The sequence below is a fragment of the Lepus europaeus genome, chromosome 14, assembly GCF_033115175.1.
Source record: "Lepus europaeus isolate LE1 chromosome 14, mLepTim1.pri, whole genome shotgun sequence".
Classification (NCBI taxonomy): Eukaryota; Metazoa; Chordata; class Mammalia; order Lagomorpha; family Leporidae; genus Lepus; species Lepus europaeus.
In genome coordinates, this window is record NC_084840.1 from 8810338 (window position 1) to 8836060 (window position 25723).

The following is a 25723-nucleotide window of genomic DNA, read 5'->3' on the forward strand; positions in this document are numbered from 1 at the left end:
GAGTGCCAATTGTTAAATCAACAACGGGAGTCACTGGGTACATGCTCCCCACGTAGGATCTCTGTCCTTAATGTGTTTTACTATGAAACTTAAAAACACTACTAGTCGAACAATGCCCTATACCTTGTGCGGTTGTGTGAGTGCAGCCTGTTGAAATCCTTGCTTAGTATATACTAAGTTGATCTTCAGTATATGAAGGTAATTGAAAATGAAACTCGATAAAGGGCAGGATGGGAGAGGGAGAGGGGAGGGCCACGGGAGGGAGGGAGGTTGGGGGAGGGGAAGCCACAACAATACAAAAGTTGCACTTTGTAAATTCACATTTATGAAATAAAAATAAATAAATAAATAAAATGAATGAAATTGAAACTAAAAAAATATTCACTAAAAGGAAGATTTTAATAACAAAATAATCAGGGTAGGAAATTCAAAAGAGGAAAGTCCTTTATATCTAAAAACATAAAAGTATAGCTTTAAAATCAAATTCTGTAGTATTTGCTTCCACTTCATCACCTAATGATAAAAATTCTTATTTAATTAATTTATTAACTAATTATTTGATTAGCTATTTCCATTGACCTATGCTAACAAGTTATTGGATTAAATCTTCCTACTGTCCCTTATAACCTTAAAACTCTTACCTATTGTCTAATTTTAATACAACATGTCAAGTAAACATAATTAACGTTCATAGCAATATGACAGAGTTAAGTGTAATTTACTTACTTAACTTGAACACAAATAGTAATAACAAAAACTAGTGAAAATGATTTTTCAAGAACAAGGGAAAATGTCTCCTACTGTCTGATGCAAAACTTCACCACCACACATTTTCACAGACACTGCATACATTAAAGAAACTTTAAAAAAGTTCCTGTGGGAAGTGACAGTGTCATTTGAGCGTATTAAAGCATCCTTCGACCTCCACAAACATGAAAGAGAAGTTGCCGTGTGGTAACCCTAGTCTTTATCTTGGAGCCCAAGAGTCATTCTGCAGTTCTGTGGCATCATTTCCTTTCACTGCTCAGTGCTAAATTGGACTTCAGTTCCTCAGTTCCACATTTTAGCAGAGGCAGGAACACAGCTCTTGATATTTCTCTCTTTCTTTTTTTAAGCATTTCTGAAAGAATTGGGAGAACTTTTTATTCCACCATGTAGAACTATGGAACAATATTAACAAGTGAACTTGAAAGAATGTTATAAATTAAAACTCTCTTCATTCCGGAGAGAGAGAACATGGAAACATCATTAGTTTTATTTTCTCAATTAAATATGTGTGAATCCAAAGAGAAAACTTTTTTCAGGTTAATGCATGGATCAGGAAAAGAAGAAACAAGCAAAGAAGCCAAAACGAGGTAAAAGTATAAACTTTAAAATGACTTGTTGTTTTTAAATGCATAATTTATGTTGAATATTTGCTATTATTTTTCAAATATCTAATTTGAAATGTATTGATTAAATGTTGCAACTGAAAAAGTTACTTTAGTGTTAGGAGTTAACAACTGTTAAATCTAGAGTGTTTTATTAAAGAAAAAGTATAGTAGCCACACAGAATGAGCCCAATGGCAATTCAAAAAGTTTGTAGAAAATATGATTAAAATATTAGCTTATTTTGGTGCAAAGACACTTTCTAATCCATGGATAGCTCTTTCAGAATATAAATGTCCCATCAACTTTCTGAAGACTCCTTTTTGCATGGAATCCAATTTTTTTGCACAAAAATAAATTTGTTTTAAATTCCATTTTCCATGAACTTTTTCTAGAACCCTCACACAATCTTTACTGGAATACGGTCTCAAAGACTTGAATGAAACATATTTCACATATGTTATCCCATATCCTCCACAAACCTAATATTTAAATGCATACATGTGTGTGGATGTGTGAGTAGCAGGTGGGTATACCAATTTCAAAGTTTGTTGGTAATCATAAGAAGAGAATATCGGTGTCACCTAAATTGTCTGAAACTAATGTCTTTCCTTTCTAGAGCTAAGGAAAAAAGAACTAGGTTGAGCCTTCTCGCACAGAAAGCGGAGTTTCACACCGACATCCACTCCGATAGACCAGGGCACTCGGGCAAAGAAACACGGTGAATAGCCTTCATTGTTTGGGGGAGAGTTTGCTGATTCCAACAATAAATACTTAATAAAGAGGAAATTAGGGATTTCAATTGTATTAAAACTTGTAGTTACACAATTAACAAGTTAGAAGCTTCATTCCTAGAAACTAGGAATATTTAATAAAATTAAACCAGCTTACTAGCTTTAATTAAATAATCACAAACAATTAAAGGTACTTTTTAAAAACTACTTACTATATTTAAAATATAAATATAAAACTATATTATAATATATTTACTGTTAAATTGATGAAATATAATTAATTTAAGAGTTTTCACAATGAACTATTTCTTCAGAAGTGTTCTATGTATAATAGCAAGTAAACTACAAAGGCAGGCAATTGCAATTTTTAACATTTCTACAATTAAATAGAATATGGAATAGCTTTTTAGATTAGTTTAACAACACTTATTCCAAATTTGAACACCACCAAGGAAAGATCCAAGAATATATAAACTTCTCTGAAATATTCGTTGTATTGAGAATGCCATATTTCTTAAAATTTGTCAAACTTCCTGTATCAGTTCAAAAAAATAATTGCAGCATATTGTGGTTAGAGCTTCAAGGAAATTGCAGTTAAATTTGACAGAAAGATACTCTCAGTTTAACTTCTATTTGCTGAAATACATACAGAGAGCTGACCGAATTTATTTGTATTTGTTTTCTTGTGTTTTTAAACTAATAAATGATTTATTTCTCCTTAAAAACCAAAATAATTTACACATCTATGAGATCCAAAAGAAAATTAACCAGTGTTTCTGACATTTCTAATTTAAATTCAACTTTCATTACAGAATAATCAAAGGAGAAACCTTGTGAAATACAACTGAAAAGAGCAGGAATACAGCATATGTTAGAACAGATTCATAAACAGACGTTCTGCATACTACATTTTAAAGTATTTTGTTTCTTGAACAGAGTTCTCCTTGAAGAAGCAAAGAAATGGGGTGAATCATTTGACAAACTGCTTTCCCATAGAGGTTAGTGATATTTTCACCAAATATTTTTCCTTAATGGAAAAGTATACAAAGTATACATGAAATTATGCAAAACAAGATATCATAAACACTTTGCATGATTAGAAATTTATGATAATCTTAGTTTGTAACCAACAGAGGTAACTAAATAATAGAATAGTTGACAAATGGAAAACTTCTTAATATTCTCAATTTGTAAAGAATTATTTATTATAGGTGAAATATTATTTATTTGTACTGTAGTGGACAATCTCAAATTTCTTAATTATTCTGACTATTGAAGGAGGCCCTCATTTTATTAAATCTATGATTAATAAGTTACTCAAGGTATTTTCATTTTTCCGTGATCAAAAATTTAAAGTGATTTTTTTTCATGGATATTTAAGAAGCCCTTGTTAAAATACTATTTTTTTTCTGGCTTTGATTGCCTGCGCCTCCAGGGTCTTTTCCAGGAAGTCTTTGCTGGTGCCAATATCTTGCAGGGTTTCTCCAATGTTCTCTAATAATTTGATGGTGTCAGGTCGTAGATTTAGGTCTTTAATCCATGTTGAGTGGATTTTTGTGTAAAGTGTAAGGTAGGGGCCTTGCTTCATGCTTCCACACGTGGAAATCCAGTTTTCCCAGCACCATTTTTTGAGTAGACTGTCCTTGTTCCAGGAATTGGTTTTAGATCCTTGATCAAATATAAGTTGGCTGTAGATGGTTGGGTTGATTTCTGGTGTTTCTATTCTGTTCCATTGGTCTATCCATCTGTTTCTGTACCAGCACCATGCTGTTTTGATTACAACTGCCCTGTAGTATGTTCTGGAATCTGATATTGTGATGCCTCTGGCTTTGTTTTTGTTGTACAAAATTGCTTTAGCTAGTTGAGGTCTCCTGTGTCTCCATATGAATTTCAGCATCATTTTTTCCAGATCTGCCAAGAATGTCTTCGGTATCTTGATTGGTATCACATTGAATCTACATATTGCTTTTGGGAGAATGGACATTTTGATGATGTTGATTCTTCCAATCCATGAGCATGGAAGATTTTTCCATTTTTTGGTATCCTCTTCTATTTCTTTCTTTAAGATTTTGGAATTCTCATCGTAGAGATCTTTAACATCCTTGGTTAAGTTTATTCCAAGGCATTGGATCGTTTTTGTAGCTGTTGTGAATGGGATTGATCTTAGAAGTTCTTTCTCAACCGTGGCATTGCCTGGGTATACAAAGGCTGTTGATTTTTGTGCATTGATTTTATATCCTGCTACTTTGCCAAACTCTTCTATGAGTTCCAATAGTCTCTTAGTAGAGTTCTTTGGACCTCCTAAATAATCATGTCGACTGCAAAGAGGGATAGTTTGAGTTCTTCCTTCCCAATTTGTATCCCTTTAATTTCTTTTTCTAAAAAATTTATTAGTTCATTTTTGTGTGTTTCATATCAATCATCTATTTTTAAAACAGAACTTTGTAGAAAAGTTGGCAATTGAGAATGTAATTAAGGTACAGCTTAAGGAGGAGGACAAAGCAGAACGCCTCTTTGGCCCTCTAACTTTATGGTGCCATGTGGGGCAGGGGCAGTGTCTGGACTGCCAATCTCCAGGGTTAGTTGACATATAAAGTAGCAGGTGAGCAGATATTTGTTCCTATCAGTGCAAGACTTCTTTCATGTAGCAAAACGGACAAGTTGAACTGAGTAGGTGATGAGGCTAGGCAACCCCACATTTGCTGTTCTCCAGTCTGAACCAGAGTTCACCAGGCAATGCTTCACCATTACCAAATATCCACACATTCCCTCGGCCCCACAGCTTCTGTTAACACCTCAAATGCTTCCTGTCCCTTGCTGTTCTTGTCTGAAACACACGAAATTCTCAGCGTACCCCCAGATCATTCCAAGATGAAGCCAGCCAGCCAATTCTAATGACTTCTGATGGTCTTGCCAGTGCGTTTACCTTCTCAGGCATCTTTTGGAAAAGGAAGTTCCTGTTGCCAGAGCAGCATGCTGTGGGCACCTGCAATTTAGCCATGTTCCACTTACTGAAATACAACATTTCTAACCTGCCCTCGTCTTCTGTATTTCTGCCCTCCTTAACTGTCCAACTGTCACTTGATCATGTTCCCTTGAAATTACTGAGAAAAATTCTATTTCTACAGACTATCCCTGAAAACTTTCCCTCTTCCTATGGAAACAGATGCCTGGTTCTGAATGTAATGTTGATTCACAGAAAGAAAACATAGGTAGACGAATCAGGCTCAAATTCAGGGGAAGATATAACCAATGGTGAGTTGTGTAAGAAAAGAAATTTATACTGACAAAAATGCAACTTGTTATCCCTGTAACCTTATTTCACTCTAAGGCTATCATCACTCCTTAATTTTGCTCACTTTCCCTCATTTACAGTATCAAATAATTTATTGACTATTGTTAAAATTCTTGCCAAATACATCCAAAACTTGTCCTATGTATCTTTTTTGTTATTTTAATGGACCCATAAAATTGTCCAAATTTATGAGAGATGGCATGTTATTTCAAAATATTTGTATCATGTGTTATGATCAAATCATGGTAAGTAGTATACTTATCATTCCAAATATTTACCATTGCATTGTGTTGAGAACATTGAGAATCCTTCTAGGTATTTTGAAAAATATAATAATGATTGCTAAGTGTAGCCACCCTACTGTGCCACAGAACACCAGACCTTATTCCTCCTATTTAGCTGTATTCTTTGTACCCAATACCATCCTCTCATTATCCTCTCTTCCCAATCTGTTTCCAGCTTGGTAACCACCACTACTATACTGTGATCTTCTATGAGATGAACAAATTTGGCTTTCACATATAAATAGAAACACACAATATTGGTCTTCCTGTGTCCAGCTTATTTCACTTAGCATAACGTCCTCTAGTTCCATCCCTGTGGCTGCTAGTGACAAGATTCCCTTCTTTTTATGCCTGAATAATACTCCATTGTGCATTTATGTCACTTTCTCTTCACCAATTCATCCACCAGATTGATCCAGTGTCTGGGTCATTGTGAATGTGCCATCCTCACTGCTTTGCTACCACCACCTTGTTCAGGTCCAGTTGTGTCATAATAGACTAATTACAACAAACTATGTAAAATGTTGATCCCTAAATTTGCTTTTTTTAAATTTCTCCACATATCCAACATTTTTGGTACATTAATTCTCTTTGATCTCTTCAACTGCTCAGAGGAAGGGAAATAAAAAAGAGAAATGGAAATCAATGTTTTATAATTTGATTGTCTCTTAGAAGGAACTAGATGTTTTTATTTGTAAATTTCCAAACCCAAGTTGTCACCTAAAAATATTAAATGGTCAAATAATATAACTGAGCTTGTTGCTAGGAGAAAAATTAGACCAGAGTTCCTCTGACATTTGTTTTCTTCTACAGCATAAATGTTTGTATAAGCTTAGTTAAGCTCCATAATCACTGTGACTTTCAGCTTCCTCAATGTAAATGGAGCTAACGGCATTGTCACCAATAAAAATAGATTTCTGTCAGGATTAAATGAGATGATGAATAGGAAATCAATAAAGTTGGACACTACACACATGTCAGTGACTACTGCTATAATGAAAAATAATAATCAACAAGTTTAATAATCTTTTTCTGTTTCCATTCTACTCCCAATGATATCTTTCAGTTAGAGTTAAAATTTCAACTGGAAGTAATATATAAAGCAGATTTATTATTTATCTTAATATATAGTTACGTATTAATTCTAAAATATGCTATCCACTCATAGCTAAAGAAAAATTTAGCAGGGCAATTAGTTCTATGGAAAACCCTCACCTGGTATTTTGTAACTCATCTTCTTTACAAGTGACCAGTCAACACTGAACTGACAACACTCCACTGGTGGAAACAGTAAGGAGCTGTGACACAGCAGCAATTTAAATCCAGAGGAGATAACACACGCACACAAAATCTGCACTTGACCCACCTAGACATTATTACCATGTTTTATGATCAAAGTGCTGACTTAATTATACTGAATTCACAAAAAATCATGTTGCCAGTATTATTTTATGAAATCAAAAAATAATTTTTATTGCAATGCTTACTGAGATGTTAAATTATGAAGCTTAAAATTATCACAACAAACAGTATATTGGATGCAATGGTGAAATTCACCTCACTCTATTGACCTAAAAGTTTTATTTATATATAAATATATATATATATTTATATATATTCATATATATTCATATATATATGAAGACCTACTTAAAAGTACACAGTACACACATTTTGCAAGAAAGATTTTAATCTATCAAATTTTATTCAATCTCCCTGTGGTTAAATGTGTAAGTTTCACATATTCTGTATGTCACGTCAATGTAAAAGAAATGAAAACTATATTAAATTTAGCCAAATGGGAAATAAAGGGATAAGTCAAACAAAATACAATGGAAATCTGAGTACTCAGTATGACAAAAACAGATGACAGTAAAACAATTGTAGACTGATTATACCAACTTTAGGAATACAACCACAGATCAGATGGTTCTTATATTGGATTTAGGGGATTAATCAAAATTCTCGAGCTGGGCAAGGAACAAGAGAGACCATTCAAGCAGAGAGCCAATATGGGCATGAGACATTAAACAGAGAAGTTTATCTGGGATATTAAAGACAAAGTAGTTACTTATGGAGAAACCTCTTTTGAAAAAGAGAGGGTGGCTACAGAAGCGGACGACTGGCCAGGGATTATTGTTACATCATACAAAAACCAAAGGATCCAGGAAGAGTTGTGATAATTTTACCAGTTATGGCATTCAAATTTTATTCATGCATTTTAACTCTTTTAAAAAATTACAAAAATGAACTGAAGGTAAAATCTAAGAAAATCTGAATATAATATGGACTTTAGTTGATAATGATGTGTCAGTGTTGGTTCATTAATTGTTAAAAATGTATCTTAGCAATCTAAGAACTTAATAACAAGGAAATTAATGTTGCATATATGATAAGACTGGGATAACTTCACAACCTCTGGTAAATCTAAATTTATTCTAAAATATTCATTTAAAAATGAACTCAAACATGTTACACAGAAAATTCTAACACAACAAACTATATCAATAATTCAATTTCTGTTCTTCATTTGTTTATATGCAGTGATTAGGATACTATTTCTGCTATTGCTATTTACTGGCAAATTTGTCTAAAGTTGCAAGACAAATCATAAAAAGCTATAATGAAAATCTATGTATGCACATATAAGTTAGTAATTTCTAAATGTTAACCTAAAAATTAAAAAGTACTGGCTAATTAAAAACCAATATCAGACCATACCTGTTAGTAATGATCACCAATTTCAAATTTAGTACTCATTGATTTTCTCAATGGTTTTCCTTATAAAAGTAAATGTTATCACTTAGAACTATAAAATTAAAGCAAATGCAAATAAAATACTATGTATATACATTATGAACACATATGTGGTTCAATATTTTTAATACCACAGAACTTGCAATGCATCATTATAAAAGCATTAAGAGTTTACAAAAAATGAAAGAATTCAACAACGAGAACAAAGGGTCATTCTTGAGCAGAAAAAAAAGTTAGGCAAGGTTTAGAGAAAGAAGACTTTTTGACTAATCTGGAAAAACAAACAGTTTGCTTTTACTGAGGGAAAGTGCAATGAACAAAAACATCAGAGAGTCAAATTGGGGGCAAACTTCTGAAGACTGTGTGGTAGAAAGCTAACTCTGATTCAGAAAATTCTACAGATACATTACCTACAAAGCTGTTACAGATACAAAAGCTAACCTCAAGACAAGGACCATTTTGTAAGGAAAACAGAAGACCTTCTGACTTACTGATGTGTGAGTATCTTGTAGAGTGAGGAGATGAAGGAATAGGAGATAACGGAAAACCTAGACCAAAGATCCCTTAAATTTATTTCCCTACTAATAGGAAGATAATGAAGCCTGTTATTTATTGAGACAGCTGAATAAAACTCGTGATGAGATAATGGGTTAGAGTTTGAACTTAGTTGTAAATTTCATCAGAAAGTTTGCAGGGTTTTTAGATATACACCTAGAATATGGAAGAGTAAGCAATTCATAGAGATTTTCTACTTATGTTACACAGTCGATAACTGAGGATCTGAAAGCAAATATTACTTCCTCTATCAATAAAAAATACATTAAAATAATACAAAATAATTGTTTATTTTCCCTATGTGTTTCTAGTCATTGCAAAGAATTGCAATATTTTTTAACCTTCTTATTAATGACTATTTACTTGGACTTTTTACATTCTGAACTGTAATTCTTCAAAGCACATTTGTGATGACAATGCGTAACATGCAAGAATAGAAGTAGGGTATGTAAACCACTGTACTCCCTTGATTTGAAAATATGAACTGACTATACTGTGAAAAATACTTGTGACTGACTTTGAGTAAGGCTGGAAGGAAATGCGTACATTACTTTAGGGAAGGAAATAAGTGGTTCTCCTTACACTCTACCCTGTAACTTCAAGTTAGCCTGCTTAATTTTCAGTTACCAAGGTAAGAGACTCCAGTGTTCTACAAAGTTAAACTTCTGACTGAAGTTGACCCACAACAAACAGTCCATTTCTTAATCCATCTGAAGAACAACAAAAAATTATGAATGGTTAAATTATGAATGTACCACATAAGTAAGAAATTCTTGCGTAAGAAACCACAACCTTCTCTGGCAGGTCAGAACTATGAGTGCAGTGCAACCCAGCACTTAGTTTCTGATACTGTACTAGGGTTTCGACTTCAGAGTTTTCTTAATTCTTTGTTTCATTTGGCTTCTTGGCATCAGAAAAATGTTCCAACAGATGCCAGCATTTCAATTTAGAAACATGCAATTACGAGCATTTCATATTTGTATGACACATTGAGCCAGCCTCTTCCAGTGTGAATTCTAATCCCAGGTTCTATCAAGCACTTTTGGCAGCTGCTGTCCCACTGCTGCCTTCAAAGGACTGTTGCGCAAGTCACTGCTCTGTGTGAGGAATGTTTCCATTGTGACCTTGCTTAATGCAGCTGTCTAAAGTGAGCTACAGAGACCGGAAGTAACTAATGTGCTGGGATAATCACATACAACATTGCACGTTACTTTTTCAGAAGTCATTTACTTAAAATTTAAATAAGTAAACTCCTTTCTTAGTCACCATTCGTTCATTTCTTGAATTAATATTTATCCTTCACTGTTATATTCGTATTATGCCAACAAAATCCGTTCACTTTGGCTCATGTTTCGTGAGCTCTGTAAGCCTACTCAGCACTTTTCTTGGTAGCATCACTCTGACTTCATTGTGAATGTCTGCATCAAGCTCAAGATTAACTATGGTAACAAAGGGCTTTTGCATAATATTCAGGTGCACAGCAGCTGGCGGAGCGGACACATGCCTTGAGAGGCAGTGAAAGGGCCTACTTGAAATAACGTTTCTGTTGTTTTCCAAAAGATTTCTATTTGAATTGCATGCAAGCTCATTTGCTTCTGCTGCTTCAGAAGTTGCCCTTGCAACTGTCCGTCCACAGTGCTTGGCACACACCTGTCTTGCCCCTTTGATTTCCACATTCCTCACCTGCAGGGATCTGTGTCTTCCTGGCAGTTCAGTGGTAAAGCCTTGTAATTCTAAACAAGAGAAAACTGGGCTCAAACCCTTGTTACTTCAACTTAACCCTTTGAATGTCAATGTCATCGGTAAACCTGAGTTTAATGGGACTTACTCCACAGGACTGAAAGGAAAATTAAATGGAATCATGCCAACAAAGGGCGAATAACAAATGTTCCAAGACCTTAGCAAACTATCAAAATCCTAATTATTGTAATTGGCCTTATTTCACTGAAATATATAGCATAAGCCTCAGGCTCATACTAGGTGCTTGAAAATAATAAAAAACAAAGAAAGTGACTTGAATAAGCAAGCAACGATTTCAGTTCCTGGTATATGAATGATTCCTTTGAGGAGTCAGCACAAAACATTTTATTGTAACTGAGATCTCTTAATAAGACAAGGAATGGCAGATCTTTCTGAAATCAGGGCATTCATTAACTCAATTTAGGAATAATTTTAACCTTGACCAATCCATGCTTACATGTAAAATATGGATAGAATCAATTGAAATTAAAAATCTGACCACTTTACTAGGGTCAGTGGAACTATTCATAAACCAAATAAAACAGTGCTTTTTCCAAACTCGATCAGACCTAGAACAAACTGTCCCAGTGTAATATGGCCGACATTTCATTTTCGCAAATTTGCTCCAATTCCCACTTAAATGATAATAAGAGAAACAACTATTGGCCAAATTGAAAAGCCTCTTGTTGTAAAAGTGGGAAAGCCAGGACCTATATCATAAGCAGAGCACTAACACCCAATGCTATGCTTCTTAACATCAGCAGAAAGCACATTTCCATATGTACTGGTATTTGTTTAATTAGGGTTGCCTGAAGACAGTCTCCATCATATTGTCTTGCTCCCCCTGGTTTCCTAATATCTAGCCAAGAAACTCTTCTGAATTCAACTTTATAACAACTTCCAAGTAAAACATACCAAGATATTGACCCTGCAAAGAGAGATGAGAAATTTTCAAATTCTACAAAAAGTATAAAGAATCTATCAGTTCTGCAGATAATTATTAGAGACAAATTAAGAGCATGTTTTTAAAATCCAATCCAATAAAAATAGATATTAATCTGAGGGGATGAGGGAGAAATATTTTTAAAAATTGAAAGAGGAAGGAAGTATGAATGCTAGGTAGCTGTTGTTTTTCCATTGTCCTAAATATTCATCAAGGCGAAAGTCCTAAAGAATTTTTTAGCCATTATAGTGGAGGGTTCGGCTAACTGCTTAAAGTTTGGTTCAAGACAGTTGCCACACAGATTATTGTGGGGGTTTTTCTGTAGTTTTGTTTTCACAAACCTCAACATTGCCCCACATTTCAAATTTACTTCAATTTCAGTTTAGGGATTGAAGGCAAATTTTACTTTATTCTCCTTATTTCCTTCCAGGATCATTATAGAAGAAAATGGAGGGAAAACAAAAGGAACGTAAAACCAGGGACTAAGCACTAAGTCCATGTGTCCAGCCACATAAGAGAATGAGACAGTACAATCTCTAGGCTGCTGCCAGACAGCAGCCACGTGTCGGTTATTCAGTCCTTTCCATAAAGTCATCAGCCTAAAGCTCCAGTTTCCCCTCAAGCCTTAAGACAATGGTGTGATTTGGTCTTCAAGATCTAAAGGAATGTGCTGTTATAAAATAGTAGTAACACAAACTGCTTTTGGACATGTCCAGTTACTGAAGTACAGCTGATGAACCAAATTTTGGGCAGGGAAATCAAACAGGAACACCCTGGAAAACAACAGTCCTTATGGGCACTTGTGCACCGATAAACACAGTTCAAGCAGCACTTCTGACTCCTGGTTGTTTAAGGTCACTTCGGCAGGTATTTTGTTTTAAAAGCATTGAAATCAGGGATAGACCATTAATTTTACTCTGAGAACACATATATTTAGTATTTGCGGAAATTTTGCTGTTATCAAAATGCTTCAAAGAAGCATCGTCCATTTATGTTTCCCTTTTTACATTCTGAGAAAAGCTCACTGCTTGGTGGGAGAAATAGATCTTAAAAGTAACATACTAACTGAGCAATAAGAGGAAAAACAACAGAAATAAGAGTAATTATATCACTCGTACTGATCCTTCTTGCTTTTTCCCAGCACTCAGTTTGCTCACTCATTCAGGGATCACTTAGCCTTCAGGCTTCCGGAAGACAGCTGACTGGCTAGGGACCATCTTACTAGCACTCAATGGCTGTAGACAAGCTATGAAGTGGCTCGCCAGTCTTACGATGCCTTCTCGAGTTCTTGCTGAGCCTGACCTACCTTTGTCTCCTCAATGTCTTTACTAACATCTAACCATAGCATTTGGTGCTCAGGGTTGGTCAACTGAGGGAAAAAAAAAAAAAAAAAACGGCGGAAGTTCTAACTCCACTGAAGCCTCCAATACTGTAGAGTAGAAGAGACCTTTGTCACCCTTTTGTCACAGTAGGGGTTGCAGCTTAGGGATGTCTGTAAGCCGTCATATCTTCTTCTGACTCTGGATTTCTTATACTATAAGGTCCAAGAACCTTAGTATCCTAAAAAGATTGCTTACAACATTTAAAAAAAGGTGCCTCATGATAAGACAGGTTCTACAGATAGAAGAAATAGATGGTGGCATATAAAGTGTTATTTGAGGGTTGTGTCAGTTTCCTATTGGCTGCTGTAGCAACTTATCATAACTTTAGTGATTAGAAAAACACAAATTAACTAGTTTACAGTCCTGTAGTTAGAAGTCCAGTAAGTGTGTCACTGGAATAAAATGAATACGTCAGCACGCTGTCCATCTTCTTGACTTTCTGAGGGAGAATCCCTAGCCTGATCATTTGGATTTTGGAGAATTAGGTTCTTCTCAGTTTTAAATCAAGGTCCCTGTTCTCTGGGTGACTTAGCTTTCTAGGATCCACTGCATCCTTGGCTCACGGTTATCGCACATCTCCAGAGCCAACAGCAAGGAGTCAAGTCCTCGTGCGTATCGGAGTCACCCTTCTGCTTTCCCTTTCAGTGTTAAGGACTGACATGATTAGATTAGATCTACCTGGATACTCTCCCCCCTTTCAAGGCCTTAGCCATAATCACATCTGCACATTCCTTGTCCCTGGTGAAATAACATCTTCATACATCCTGGGGATTCATCATGCACATCTCTGTGGGCCATTATGCTACCTACTACAAGAAATACTGGCTTCCTAGGAAAGATACACTCTGTATTTTTTTTTTTTAAGTGAGATCTAGGGCAACTGAATTTACCTGAAACTGGGTTTCCTTGCCTATTGAAATGAATATTGAACATATTCCAGGCATCTGTTGAAAAAACTAAATAAGGGAAAGCACACAGGCAACATTTAGCCCTTAAAACCTTTAAATGTGTTATAAACAGAGAACCCCTTGGTTACTGCCATCACTCCCCCAGCAGAGAGTCCGTTTTCTTGCCACATTTGCCATGGAAATTTTAATATTAGAAACAGTTCAGGAAACAGTGGATATAAGAAATTGTATATAAGTGAAAATTAGCTAAACAAAGAAAGCTATAACTTTTTTATTTCAGACTTTTTAAACGCAATACCAGAATGTTTGCTTCTGGTCTTATAAATTACTGTATTGAAATTTTAAAAATCTTTTTATCAGAATCTTTGCATATGTAATCATGAAACATATTGGTATTTAAATTTCTGTCCCTTTTATCAATATATTGATCTTTATTTTGCAGAGGTACAGGAGAAGTATAACACATTTGTCAGATTTTGAAGTTAAGATTATATTACCCTCACAGAATGAGATGAAAAATATTCATTCCTTCTCTATTTTCTGAAAGAAAGTGTGCCAAATTGATAGTTTTTTTTTTCCAAATTTCTGAAGTAACTCACTAAATCTGGCCCAAAAGTTTTGGTGGGGGAAAGAGATCTTATTATCAAATCTATTTATTAATTAAATTAGAGCTATCACATTTTCCATTTCTTCATTGTCAGTTTAGGTAGGTATAGGTAGGTTCATCAATTATTATAAATTACCTTTATTGACATGAACTCCAACTCTTCACCTACTCTCTTTATAATATCTATTATATCTGTGGTGAAAAGATGGTTTTATTTGTAGTATGAAAGGTCTGGCTAAATGTTCTATTTTATTAACATTTTCAAAAACCAACTTTAGGGTTTTTATTATAGTTTTTTTCTATTATTTAGGTTTTTTCTCTTGCTTTTATTATGTTTTCCCTCTACTTACTGTGAGTTCTATTTGCTCATTGTTCTTTTTTTAGATATTAAAGCTAAAACTTGGATTTTGATTTTTGTACCCTTACACTTTAACAAGTATCCCATTTTTGTGCAATAAATTTTCCTTTAATCATTATTTTAGCTGCTTATCACAAATTTGGATGTGATATACTTTCACTATAGTTCTACTGAATTTTCTTATTCCTTATTCTTCTTTGACCTGGGAATGATGTATGTGTGCTTTTTTATTACCAAACATTGAGGGACTTTTATAGCTATGTTATCAGTGTAAATTTTTACTCAAACCACTTCTGAGCACTGGACATACTGTGCAAGATATAAATCTCTTGACTTAGATTCATTTAACATCCTAGCATACAGTCTATCTTGGAAGATCTTTGTTGTGAGCCTGAAAAGACTTGTGGATTCGTGTATTTAAAAATTGGGAGTTAGGTCTATTTAGCCTATGACACTTTTTAAGTTTTATATATTGCCACTGATATTCTACTTTTTATGTCAATTAATAAGTGAACCAAATTAAAAGCTCAACTATATCTGTGGGTTTTTTCTACTTATTTCAGTGCTCCATGTATTTGGAAGCTCTGAGTCATGAGTCTGTATTTATGGTCATGCTGTCCTAGTAAGGATTGACCAGTTTATAATTATGAAATGAGACTGCTCTCTATTTTGAAATTTTTTTGTCAAGCTACAAAAATTTTTTATTTAGATTTCTTAAATATAACTTCTGAATTGTGCATCATTTTCATCTTTTTTCTTTAACAAGTCTATTGTAGCTGAATGTTTAACCCAGACTAACAATCTCTGAACTTCAATTGCATAGTCCACTTAAATGTAATATCATCATTGTTATAGACAAAATTCCATCTAGCATCTTACTATTTTGTTTTTGTACGGCTTTTTAGCTACTTATCACAAAAAAAAAAAAGTTCAATTTCTGTTACATTGTCAGGTCCCTCCTCTTTTTTAGACCTTAATAGTATTGCTTTCGTCTATTTAAGGACGGATGCTACAGATTAAACATCCAATTAAGGACTTTGTCTGCCTTCAAAAGAGATGGTCCCTAATACCTGGACCAATGTCTGGAACACAGCTAGCATATGATAAATATTTGTGCAATCGATGGATGAGCTGTTCAATGAGAAATTCAGTGTACTAGCAAACTTAATTAATAATATAGTTGATGAAAGGTAGGAATATAGCATGGAATTAGGAATAAGCTTGAATAGCCCACAAGGATAGCCAAGAGGAAGCAGTGCCCCTCCTGGAAGGTTCATCAGCCACACAGGCTGGCATCCAACCTTCCAGGTCCTCAAAACTGATGTCATTGTGTTAGCATGCCAGGAAGAATCCAATTCTCAGTAGAAAGCTCACACTGGCAAACTCATGAGGCTGAGATCCAACTTAATAATATAGATTCACAAATAAAACTGTCACCGATAGCCATTCCTCTACCTTTTCCTAGACCAAAAGAAACAGCCAAATCATAATAAAAATTTTGCTTGCCGAGCATGAAATTAGGATCTTAATGAAACATTTAATGGCTCAGACTAAGATAAGGATTGACTTCTTAAACAGGCTGGCATATTTTAATTACATATATATTTTCTCATGGTTAAATAGGACAAATTCTTGGGGGGTTGTTTTTATTTTAATAATTACTGACTCTGTTAATTTATCTTATAAATATTATAGTCTGTTATTTCCTTTTAAGTGCAAAAAAAATCCTAGAACTGCTTTGTGTTTTTAATGAATGTTTTATTTTTAATTACTGATTGAATTATTTATTAATTCCTTTAGTAAGTAATCATTGAGTGATTTCTCCATGCCAAGTACTAGAAAGTTGGTGGCAGAAAGCTAGGCAAGGGTCTTTACCTTATGAATCTCACAGTATCACAAGAGAAATGAAAGGCACCTGCCATATAGACTTTGATATGCCAGCCAGCACCTTAAGAGCCCAATACAGGAGAGACACCAAACTTCTTGAGAGATTTCTGAAGTTATCTCAGACAAGATGACCTCTAACTTAAACTCAAATAGATGGAATGGAGTAGCTTGTGGAACTGGATTGTTAAAATTAGAGAAAGGAGTGAGCATTTCAAAAAGAAAAGAGGGGGCCGGCGTTGTGGCATAGTGGGTAATGATACCACAGCACACAATTCCAATATCCCATATGAGAACAGACTGTTCTGCTGGCTGTTCCATTTCTGTTCACTCCCCAAATGACTGCAATGGCCAGGGCAGGACCAGCCTGTCAAGAGCCTGGAACCCTGCCCAGGTCTCCCATATGTCTGGGAAGGTAGCAGAAGATGTCCCAAATACTTGGGCCCCAGCCACCCATATGGGAGACCTGGACAGGGCTCCAGGCTCTTGACAGCCTGGTCCTGCCCTGGCCATTGCAGTCATTTGGGGAGTGAACCAGCAGATGGTTCACTTTCCCTCTCCCTTTCTTCTCCCTCTCCCTCTATTTCTTCTCCTTCCCTCTCCCCCTCTGTAATTATGCCTTCCAGATAAATACGAAGTAAACATTAAAAAAAAAAAAGTAAACGCTAAGAGGGGCTGAAATATGTAGCAAACACATAGCACTTCTCTTGTGACTGGAACTGAGGGTCAAGAAATGAAAGAGAGAAGACAGGGAAAGTTCTAAACAGTGAAGAATCAAGAAATTCGTACTATAGAAAAATGTCACTGACTACTGTGTGGGAAATAAACTGAAAGGGCAGAGGAAAAGACGAGGGAAACCTGGAACCAGAGTTACCGATTAGGGAGTACTTATAATCAATGTGAGAGATCATTCCAATCTGAAGAGTAAGTACAGATTTCATAAAAATAAAAGACAAATTTAGGACACATATGAGAGCAAAAGGCACAAAATTTGATAATGAACTCCACGTGCGGTTAAGAAGAAATTGGGCTTCCCTGAAGGTAAGTTGGCAGGCTTCCGGTTTAAGTCCCAGAGTGGATATACTCATCGAATGGACAAAATAGGCAGGGAAGGTGTTGGGTGAAAACTCTGGATTCAGCCATGACGTGACTGGGTGGGAAAGTCAAAGGAGATGTTTCTGCATGTTAGCTGATGAGCGCTTGCAGCTCAGGAAAGAGTCTAGGGAGGAATTCTGGTTAATCGGTGTGTTGACTGCACTTGACCATGAATATGACATCCAAGGAAATGCAGTGGAATGGAAGGAAGAAGAGGGATAAACTGAGAAGAATCTGGAAAAGCAACTGTCAGAGACACAGAGGAAATCCAGGAGAGGAGGTGCCACACAAGAGAACTTGCAGACAAGTCTCTACCATGCCTGCTGCTGAGAGAGATGAGCTAACATATGGACTGAAACAAAATGTTCACTGAATATAACATTAAGTCAATTTGGCAAAACTAATTTAAGTAAAGTGTAGAATAGCAACCCCATTTCAGTGTGTTGGGAAGTAAATGAGGCAGAGGGGATTAACAGACCAAGTGTAGGAAACTTAAAGAGCTTATCTTTTTAAGGGGAAAATATAGCTCAGTAACTACAGGAGTATTTGAAATCAAGAGGCTTTTCTTTCAATGATTGCATATTTGAAAAATGAAATCTTTTTAATGAAATCAACATTTAATTCAAGGAAATGAATTAAAAGTTTTCCAAAATTAAAATTGCTTTAATGCTTCATGTTGCCTGTAGGTGCCGACAACGTGGGCAAAGTACAGCACAATGTCAAGGTAAAGGAGTTTCAGGAAAAACAGTGAGAGAAGAAAATAGGGAGATAGAGAAGCAAAGGGGAATAGAAGCAAAGAGGATAGAAAAGAATAACACAAAGAACAGAATCCTAGAGGTCATCACAACCCATGGAGTACAGAGGAAATGAAATCAACAGAGGTAACTGCACAGGGAGGTGACCAGACATATGAACCAGGAGGTAGAGTACTCCAGAATCTCCCTCTAAGGAAGAGTTCCACGAGAAGGTGGTCAGCACTGTCTCATGCTGCCAAGTGAAAATCCCAATGGACTCACAAGATTTTCCTGGGTAACAGCAGTCCATGAGGGCAGAAAGAGGAATAGGCCATAACCAGACTGTAAGAACAAATCTACCCACAAAAGCACCATAAATACTATCTTTTAAAGTCACTGTGTTGATCTTAAGTTCAAGATACATACATAACATTAGAACATACATGCATATATAATATTAAACAACATCAACTTTCTCATTTACTCATTTTTAAAAGTCTACCTTTTACAATTTCATCATAAACTAAATGACTGAGAGTAGGTCTAATTTGGATCAAAACTAAGTGTCTTAAATAACAGATTAATTTCTCACAGTTCTAGAGGGTGTGAAGTCTGAGCTCAAGGTTTTTGGAGTGCTTGGTTTCTATGAGGGCTATCTTATTGGTTTCTAGGTAGCATCCTTCTTAATATGTTTTCATGTGGTGGACAGAAAGGGCCCTCACTTCTTTTTGTCAGGTTACTGGCCCAACTGAATTAGGACTCACCTTACAACTTTGATTAACCTTAATTACCCACTGAAAAACTTATCCCCAAATCAGTTACACTGGTGGTTAGGGCTTCAGCATACGAATTTTTGGATACAATTTAGCTCATAACAACTACTGTGTCTCTATTCATAAGTAAAACCTGGAAACTGTAGAAAGCATACTAACCTAAATAAATGTTTTCAGAAATACAATAAAATGTATTTGGTTATGATAACAAAATATATTTCTGAGGATCCATAATACTTAGAGAGACATTTGGTATACGAGTATATCTATGGTAGAACATTTCTATTTCTTTCATATACAATCAGATAATTTATGATTTGAGATAAAGATATAGCAATTTGTCCTCTGGTATAAATGTTAAATGTGTGTTGGTATTATTTTTCAGCTGTATTGTAATATTTTTTGTTTTTTCCTATATGCTTTCAAAATAAATTCAATCTTGTTACCACAAAAAAAAAGAACAAATCTCATGATAGTCATGCGAATTCAACATGAATGTGGTTTCCTCTGAGAGAGCTTACCTGAAATACCCAAACAGAACCCACTCTCCTCCCATCAATGCTTCTACAGTGTAAGACCCAGACAGTCAAGCAATTTCACTGCTTGGGATTTATCCCCGTAAATGAAGACTATGTTTACACTAACAGCCATACTTAGATTTTTTTAGTGGATTTATTTGTAGTAACAAAAATGTCACAGAAATAACTCATATGTTCCTCAATGGGTAAAAGGTTAAACAAATCATTGTATATCCATATCATGGACTACAACACAACAATGAAAAGAAACAAACTATTAAACATGTATCAACCTGAATGCATCGCCAGAGAATTAAGCTGCCTGAAAAAAGCCATCCCACACACTATGTTATTATTTTATTCATATAAAAGTATTGAAATGACACAATAATAGCAGTGAAGGATAGCTTAGTGCTTCCTGTGAGTTACAGGCAGATGGGTACGGGGGAGATATGAGTGTGATGATAAAAGGGTAAAATGATGTTTTACCATCATTTTATGATCATGTTCCATATCATGATTATACCAGGTAGTGTAAGTACCCTAATTGTGATGTTGTACTGTAGTTTTTCAATTGTAACATTAGTGGAAACTGGATAAAGAGTAGATAGGATCGCTCCATTGTATTTACAAAGTAAATATATGCAAATTTATAATTTTTTCAAAATAAAGAAGTTTTATTGTAGGTATGCCTATGAACCAAAAAAAAAAGGTGAAATGTCAAAAATGGTTTTTTAAAAATACACCAGTTTTGAAGTCAATTTATGTTAGGGTTAATGTAGGCCTTATCTGTTGGAGCTTTACACACCTAGTAATGATCATGACCCCTAAGATTTATGGGGTTCAGGGCAAAAGTTTCATAAAAGAGGGGATCCCATAATATGTCTACATGGTTGTGAGTTACACTTCAAGCTAACAACTAGATATACAATTTTTAGGCTATTTCATTGGGTGGCTTGAGAAAAGGAGGATGTACAAATCAGGAAACATAGAGTCTTTGGACAGGGGATTCAGGATTCTGATTAAAGAGGCAGGTCTAGAAGTGGGTGGGAATGACTCCAACTGCAATGGCTTGAGCCATGGAATGAACCTCACACTCTTGGAGGGCAGAGAAAGTGAGTTACAAAATGAGGTACATAGCAGGGGTCCCATTTACCCTTAGGACTAAGGACACAGGTCTATGTGCATCAGCAAGAACAATTCTAAGTGTGTCTATTCAGAAACTATTCATGGTTGTGACAACTACAGCTAATTTATATGTGGTCCCTCAAGTCTACATGTGTGAAGTGAACTGCTGTGCTACATTAGAGAAAAGAGATATTTTTGTTAATTTTTACAGTTATAATATATTTTTCCACCATTAATATGATATAGCTAAATATATCAGTTCTCCGTGCCAGGGGATTCTAATACAATCCCATCAAGGTGGCATGTACCAATGCCATCTCACTAGTCCAGGTGATCAATTTCAGTTCACAATTGATCACACTGATAGATCTAAACATCAAAGGGATCACACAAAACAAGACTAATGTCTGCTAATACTAACTGATAAAATCAAAAAGGGAGAGAATGATCCAACATGGGAAGGGGGAGACACAGCAGTCTCATAGAATGGCAGATGTCCTAAACAACACTCTGGCCTCAGCATCAGCCCTTAAGCATTCGGATCTGGCTGAAGAGCCCATGAGAGTATTTTAGGCATGGAAAGCCAAGATACTCTGGCAAAAAAAAAAAAAGAAGAAGAAGAAGAAGAAGAAGAAGACCTAAATGAAGGATCTCAGCTAGTGTGATCCCAGTGGAAAGAACGGGGCCATCAAGGTAGGAGGTACCTTTCTCTGAAGGGAGGAGAGAACTTCCACTTTGACTATGACCCTGTCAGAATAAGATCAAAGTCGGCGAACCCTAAAGGCTTCCATAGCCTCAGCAACTCATGACTAGAGCCTAGGGAGATTACTGACGCCATAAACAAGAGTGTTAAATTGTTAAATCAACATCAAGAGTCACTGTGTACTTATGTCCCATGTGGGATCTGTCCTTAATGGGTTGTCCAATGTGAAGTAATGATATAGCTAGTACTGAAACAGTATTTTTTTACACTTTGTGTTTATGTGTGGGTGCAAACTGATGAAATCTTTACTTAGTATATACTGAATCGATCTTCTGTATATAAAGATAATTGAAAATGAAAAAAAAAAAACCTTGGTGTTAAATTGGAAATTACATAGAAAATTAATCAATTTTTTAAAAAAATATCATGTAGGATCTCTGTCATTAATGTGCTGTACACTGTTATTTAATGCTATAACTAATACTCCAACAGTACTTTTCACTTTGTGTTGCTATGTGAGGGCAAACTGTTGAAATCTTTATATATACTAAACAGATTTTCTGTATATAAAGAGAATTGAAAATGAATCTTAATGTGAATGGAAGGGGAGAGGGAGCGGGAGAGGGGAGGGTTGCGGGTGGGAGGGAAGTTATGGGGGGGGGGGGAAGCCATTGTAATCCATAAGCTGTACTTTGGAAATTTATATTCATTAGATAAAAGATAAAAAAATATCATTTCTCTTTTTGGTAGATGGACTAGAAGCTTTTACCAGATTTCTTAAAACTGAATTCAGTGAGGAAAACATTGAGTTCTGGAAAGCCTGTGAAGATTTCAAGAAAATCAAGGAACCTCAACAAATTACTTGTAAAGCAAAAGCCATATTTGAGAAATTTATACAGAATGATGCTCCACAGGAGGTACAGTAAAGATGACTGGGAACATTTATACATTTTTAATGAGGGACTATACCTTCAAAAAATCGGGGTTCTTACACATTCTACCAGAAAGTTCAGGATTTACTTGAAACAAAGATGGTTAATCTACAGATTTCTGCACACAGTGTACATTGCAGGATATTACCACAAAAAGAAAGGTACAAACTAAGAATGAATACAACTAATCACAACATTTAATTCAATTATTTGCCCACATTAATCACCTTACCGTTAGCAATTTCTCATGTGGAAACCAAAGATATAAGTGATAAAGATAAGAGAAATCCAGACATTTGTATCATGCTCCATTTTAACATTAGCTCATCCAGCTATACAATGTTTTATTTATCCATAGAGTTATTCCTCTATTTTATGATAGGCTGAAAAAATCTCATATTAAATTAGGTAATCCAAAGTTGGCAATGGTGCATATGAAAAATAAAAACAATTATGGTTTTCTATAAATTTAACATGAGGTAATTATGTGATCCAATTGCCAAAATGCTATGAAACTAGCAAATATTCCTTGATTGCTCTCATATATAAATAAAATAGCATTTCTGTGTTCCCACTATGTGTTCAATAAATAGATCCTCTTCTCTCAGGTGACAGAATTCGTAGTCTGTCAGTGAGAGGAGTTCAGTTTGGCTAAGTTAGTACTGTCTATGCAGCAGCACCGCCTATCTGGATATTGTTCCACAAGAAATGAAGGTTATATTCCTTGCTTCAGTATGTTTTTAATATTAAATACTTTGATGTGTTATTCTGTCTTCTCCAAGGCCAATTTTATGCATAGGTTAAGAAAGAAAAAGAGGTAGCAGGTCTTATGATGGTACCCACAAGGGAAAAGAAAGGGTCCTTCCCTGAAAATCCAGCACCATCAGAACTAGCTCTGACAGCAGCACTATGACACAAAGACATTGCTGGTTGTTACACCACCAGAAAACACACATACTGGAGTTCATGGCTGCCTGTAGGAAAGCATCATAACATCACAAAGTGAGTGCTGAGACAAAACAGAAGCCCCATCTTGAAATCTCAAATATGATCTAAGCTCCCTGTTTCTCATTACTCCAGTTACTTCAGCTCTGGGAGGTTTAGCTCTCCACTTTGAAAATAAGTGGATTAATCTAGTGACCTCTATGATATCTACCACTGCTATATCCCAAATTTCTAAATTAGTAGAGAGTAAAACTGCAGGAGCCTGGGGAGAGAAGCATAGAGGAGATGGCAGCACAGAAAAAAATCTGGACCAATAAGAAGAAAAGCTCCCCATCAACCAAACGCAACTGTGCCCACTTCAAAATTTTGTCAGTCTTGAACTGTTTATGTGACAGACTGATATTAACTAACGGTTTCTCCTGTCCATCCAGGTTAACCTTGATTTTCACACCAAAGAAGTCATTTCTAAGAGCATCACCCACCCCACCCTCCACAGTTTTGATGCTGCCCAGAGCAGAGTGTATCAGCTCATGGAACAAGACAGCTACACACGTTTTCTGAAATCTGACATCTATTTAGACTTGCTGGAAGGAAGACCTCAGAGACCAACAAATCTTAGGAGACGATCACGCTCATTTACCTGCGGTGAATTTCAAGACGTAAAATCAGACGTTGCCATTTGGTTATAAAGAAAATTGATTTCGCTCACTTTGATGACAAATTTATACATCTGATTCAAAGATGTAACATGTTTATGTTAAGAAACGGTTACATCGCCTAAGATAAAATATGTTATGTGAAAGGATTTAAAAAACGTAAATCAAAACTTTGATACTTTTGATACTAACAAAACAGTCTGTCAATATTTTCTGTATAACCTTCCATTTGATGTCATTCCTTTCATTATCAGAAAAAAATATTTCTTATCTAATGGCAGTAAAGAAGAAATAACATTTTGTAAAGTTGTAAAGTTAAGAAAAGACTAAGCTTTCACAAGATTTAAAAATTTTATTATAACTCTACTTTGGATTTTTTTTCTCTCAGTGTAAACAACACGATATTCAAATATCCATATGTTCAGGCTGCATTTTCCAAAAAGGAAAGCACTCATTTTCTTTCTCAGTAACAGAGACTATAGGTGTGATCCAGTTTTTATAATGGAAGAGGTTTGCTCTTAGGTTATTAAACCTGAATCAAGAATATCAGTTTATCACTTCTCATTAGAAGTCAGTCATGGGAACTTTAGTGCAGACACGTTCGTCTCTACATAACTTTCCGGTTTGTGGCCACCACTGTGGCATAGTGGGTTAGGGCACGGCCTGTGATGCATCCCGTAAGAGCACTGGTTCCAGTCCCAGCTACTCCAGATCCAGATCCCTGCTATTGTGCCTGGGAAAAAGCAGAAATGGTCCAAGTGCTTGGGCTGCTGCCACCCAACAAGGAGACGTGGAAGGAATATCAGGCTCCTGGCTTCAGCCTGGCCCAGCCTGGAACACCGTGGCCACTTGAGGGACTAAACCACCAGATGGAAGATCTCTCACTCTCTCCCTACCCCCTCCCTAATTCTGCCTTTCAAGTATAAATAAATCTTTGTATTAAACAAAAAGAAAACATTTTCAGGTTAAACATAAAGTAGGTTGGTGAGTGAGGATTGCTTTCATTCACATTCAGTCTCATTGCCGAGTGTGGACTTACCCAGTTACATGGAGCACTTCTGGCCCAGAACATGAAGCACACCATGCACACCTCCAGGGTGGGATTTCTTCCCTGCTCAGAGACTCTCTCCTCGAACAGGAGGCATCCAGTGTCTGAATGACGACTAGATGAATTTTTTCTCCGGAGTAATTAGGTCTTCTAGAATTGGGGTAGAAACAGACATGAGAAGAGGTGAGGAAGGAAGATTTTACAGGCTCGGTGACTCAAGTAGTTACATACTCAGAAAATATTTTTCATTGATTATGCTTATTACATGTCTCATTTAATACTCTATTACTCAAAAATGTTCATACTAATAAGTATATATAAATATGTGGAAAATATTTAATTTTAAATTATATTACATGAACTGCAAACATCTGTA

The 25723-nt window shown here is 35.6% G+C and overlaps 1 protein-coding gene across 1 annotated transcript; it reads left to right on the plus strand.

Moving 5' to 3' along the window:
* The first annotated feature begins 1236 nt into the window (after positions 1-1236).
* On the plus strand, positions 1237-24332 carry RGS18 (regulator of G protein signaling 18). Its single transcript, XM_062211450.1, has 5 exons — positions 1237-1355; positions 1988-2089; positions 3039-3100; positions 22517-22683; positions 24075-24332. Exons 1-5 carry the CDS (start codon positions 1237-1239, stop codon positions 24330-24332), a joined length of 708 nt encoding a protein of 235 aa, XP_062067434.1.
* The last annotated feature ends 1391 nt before the right edge of the window (positions 24333-25723 follow it).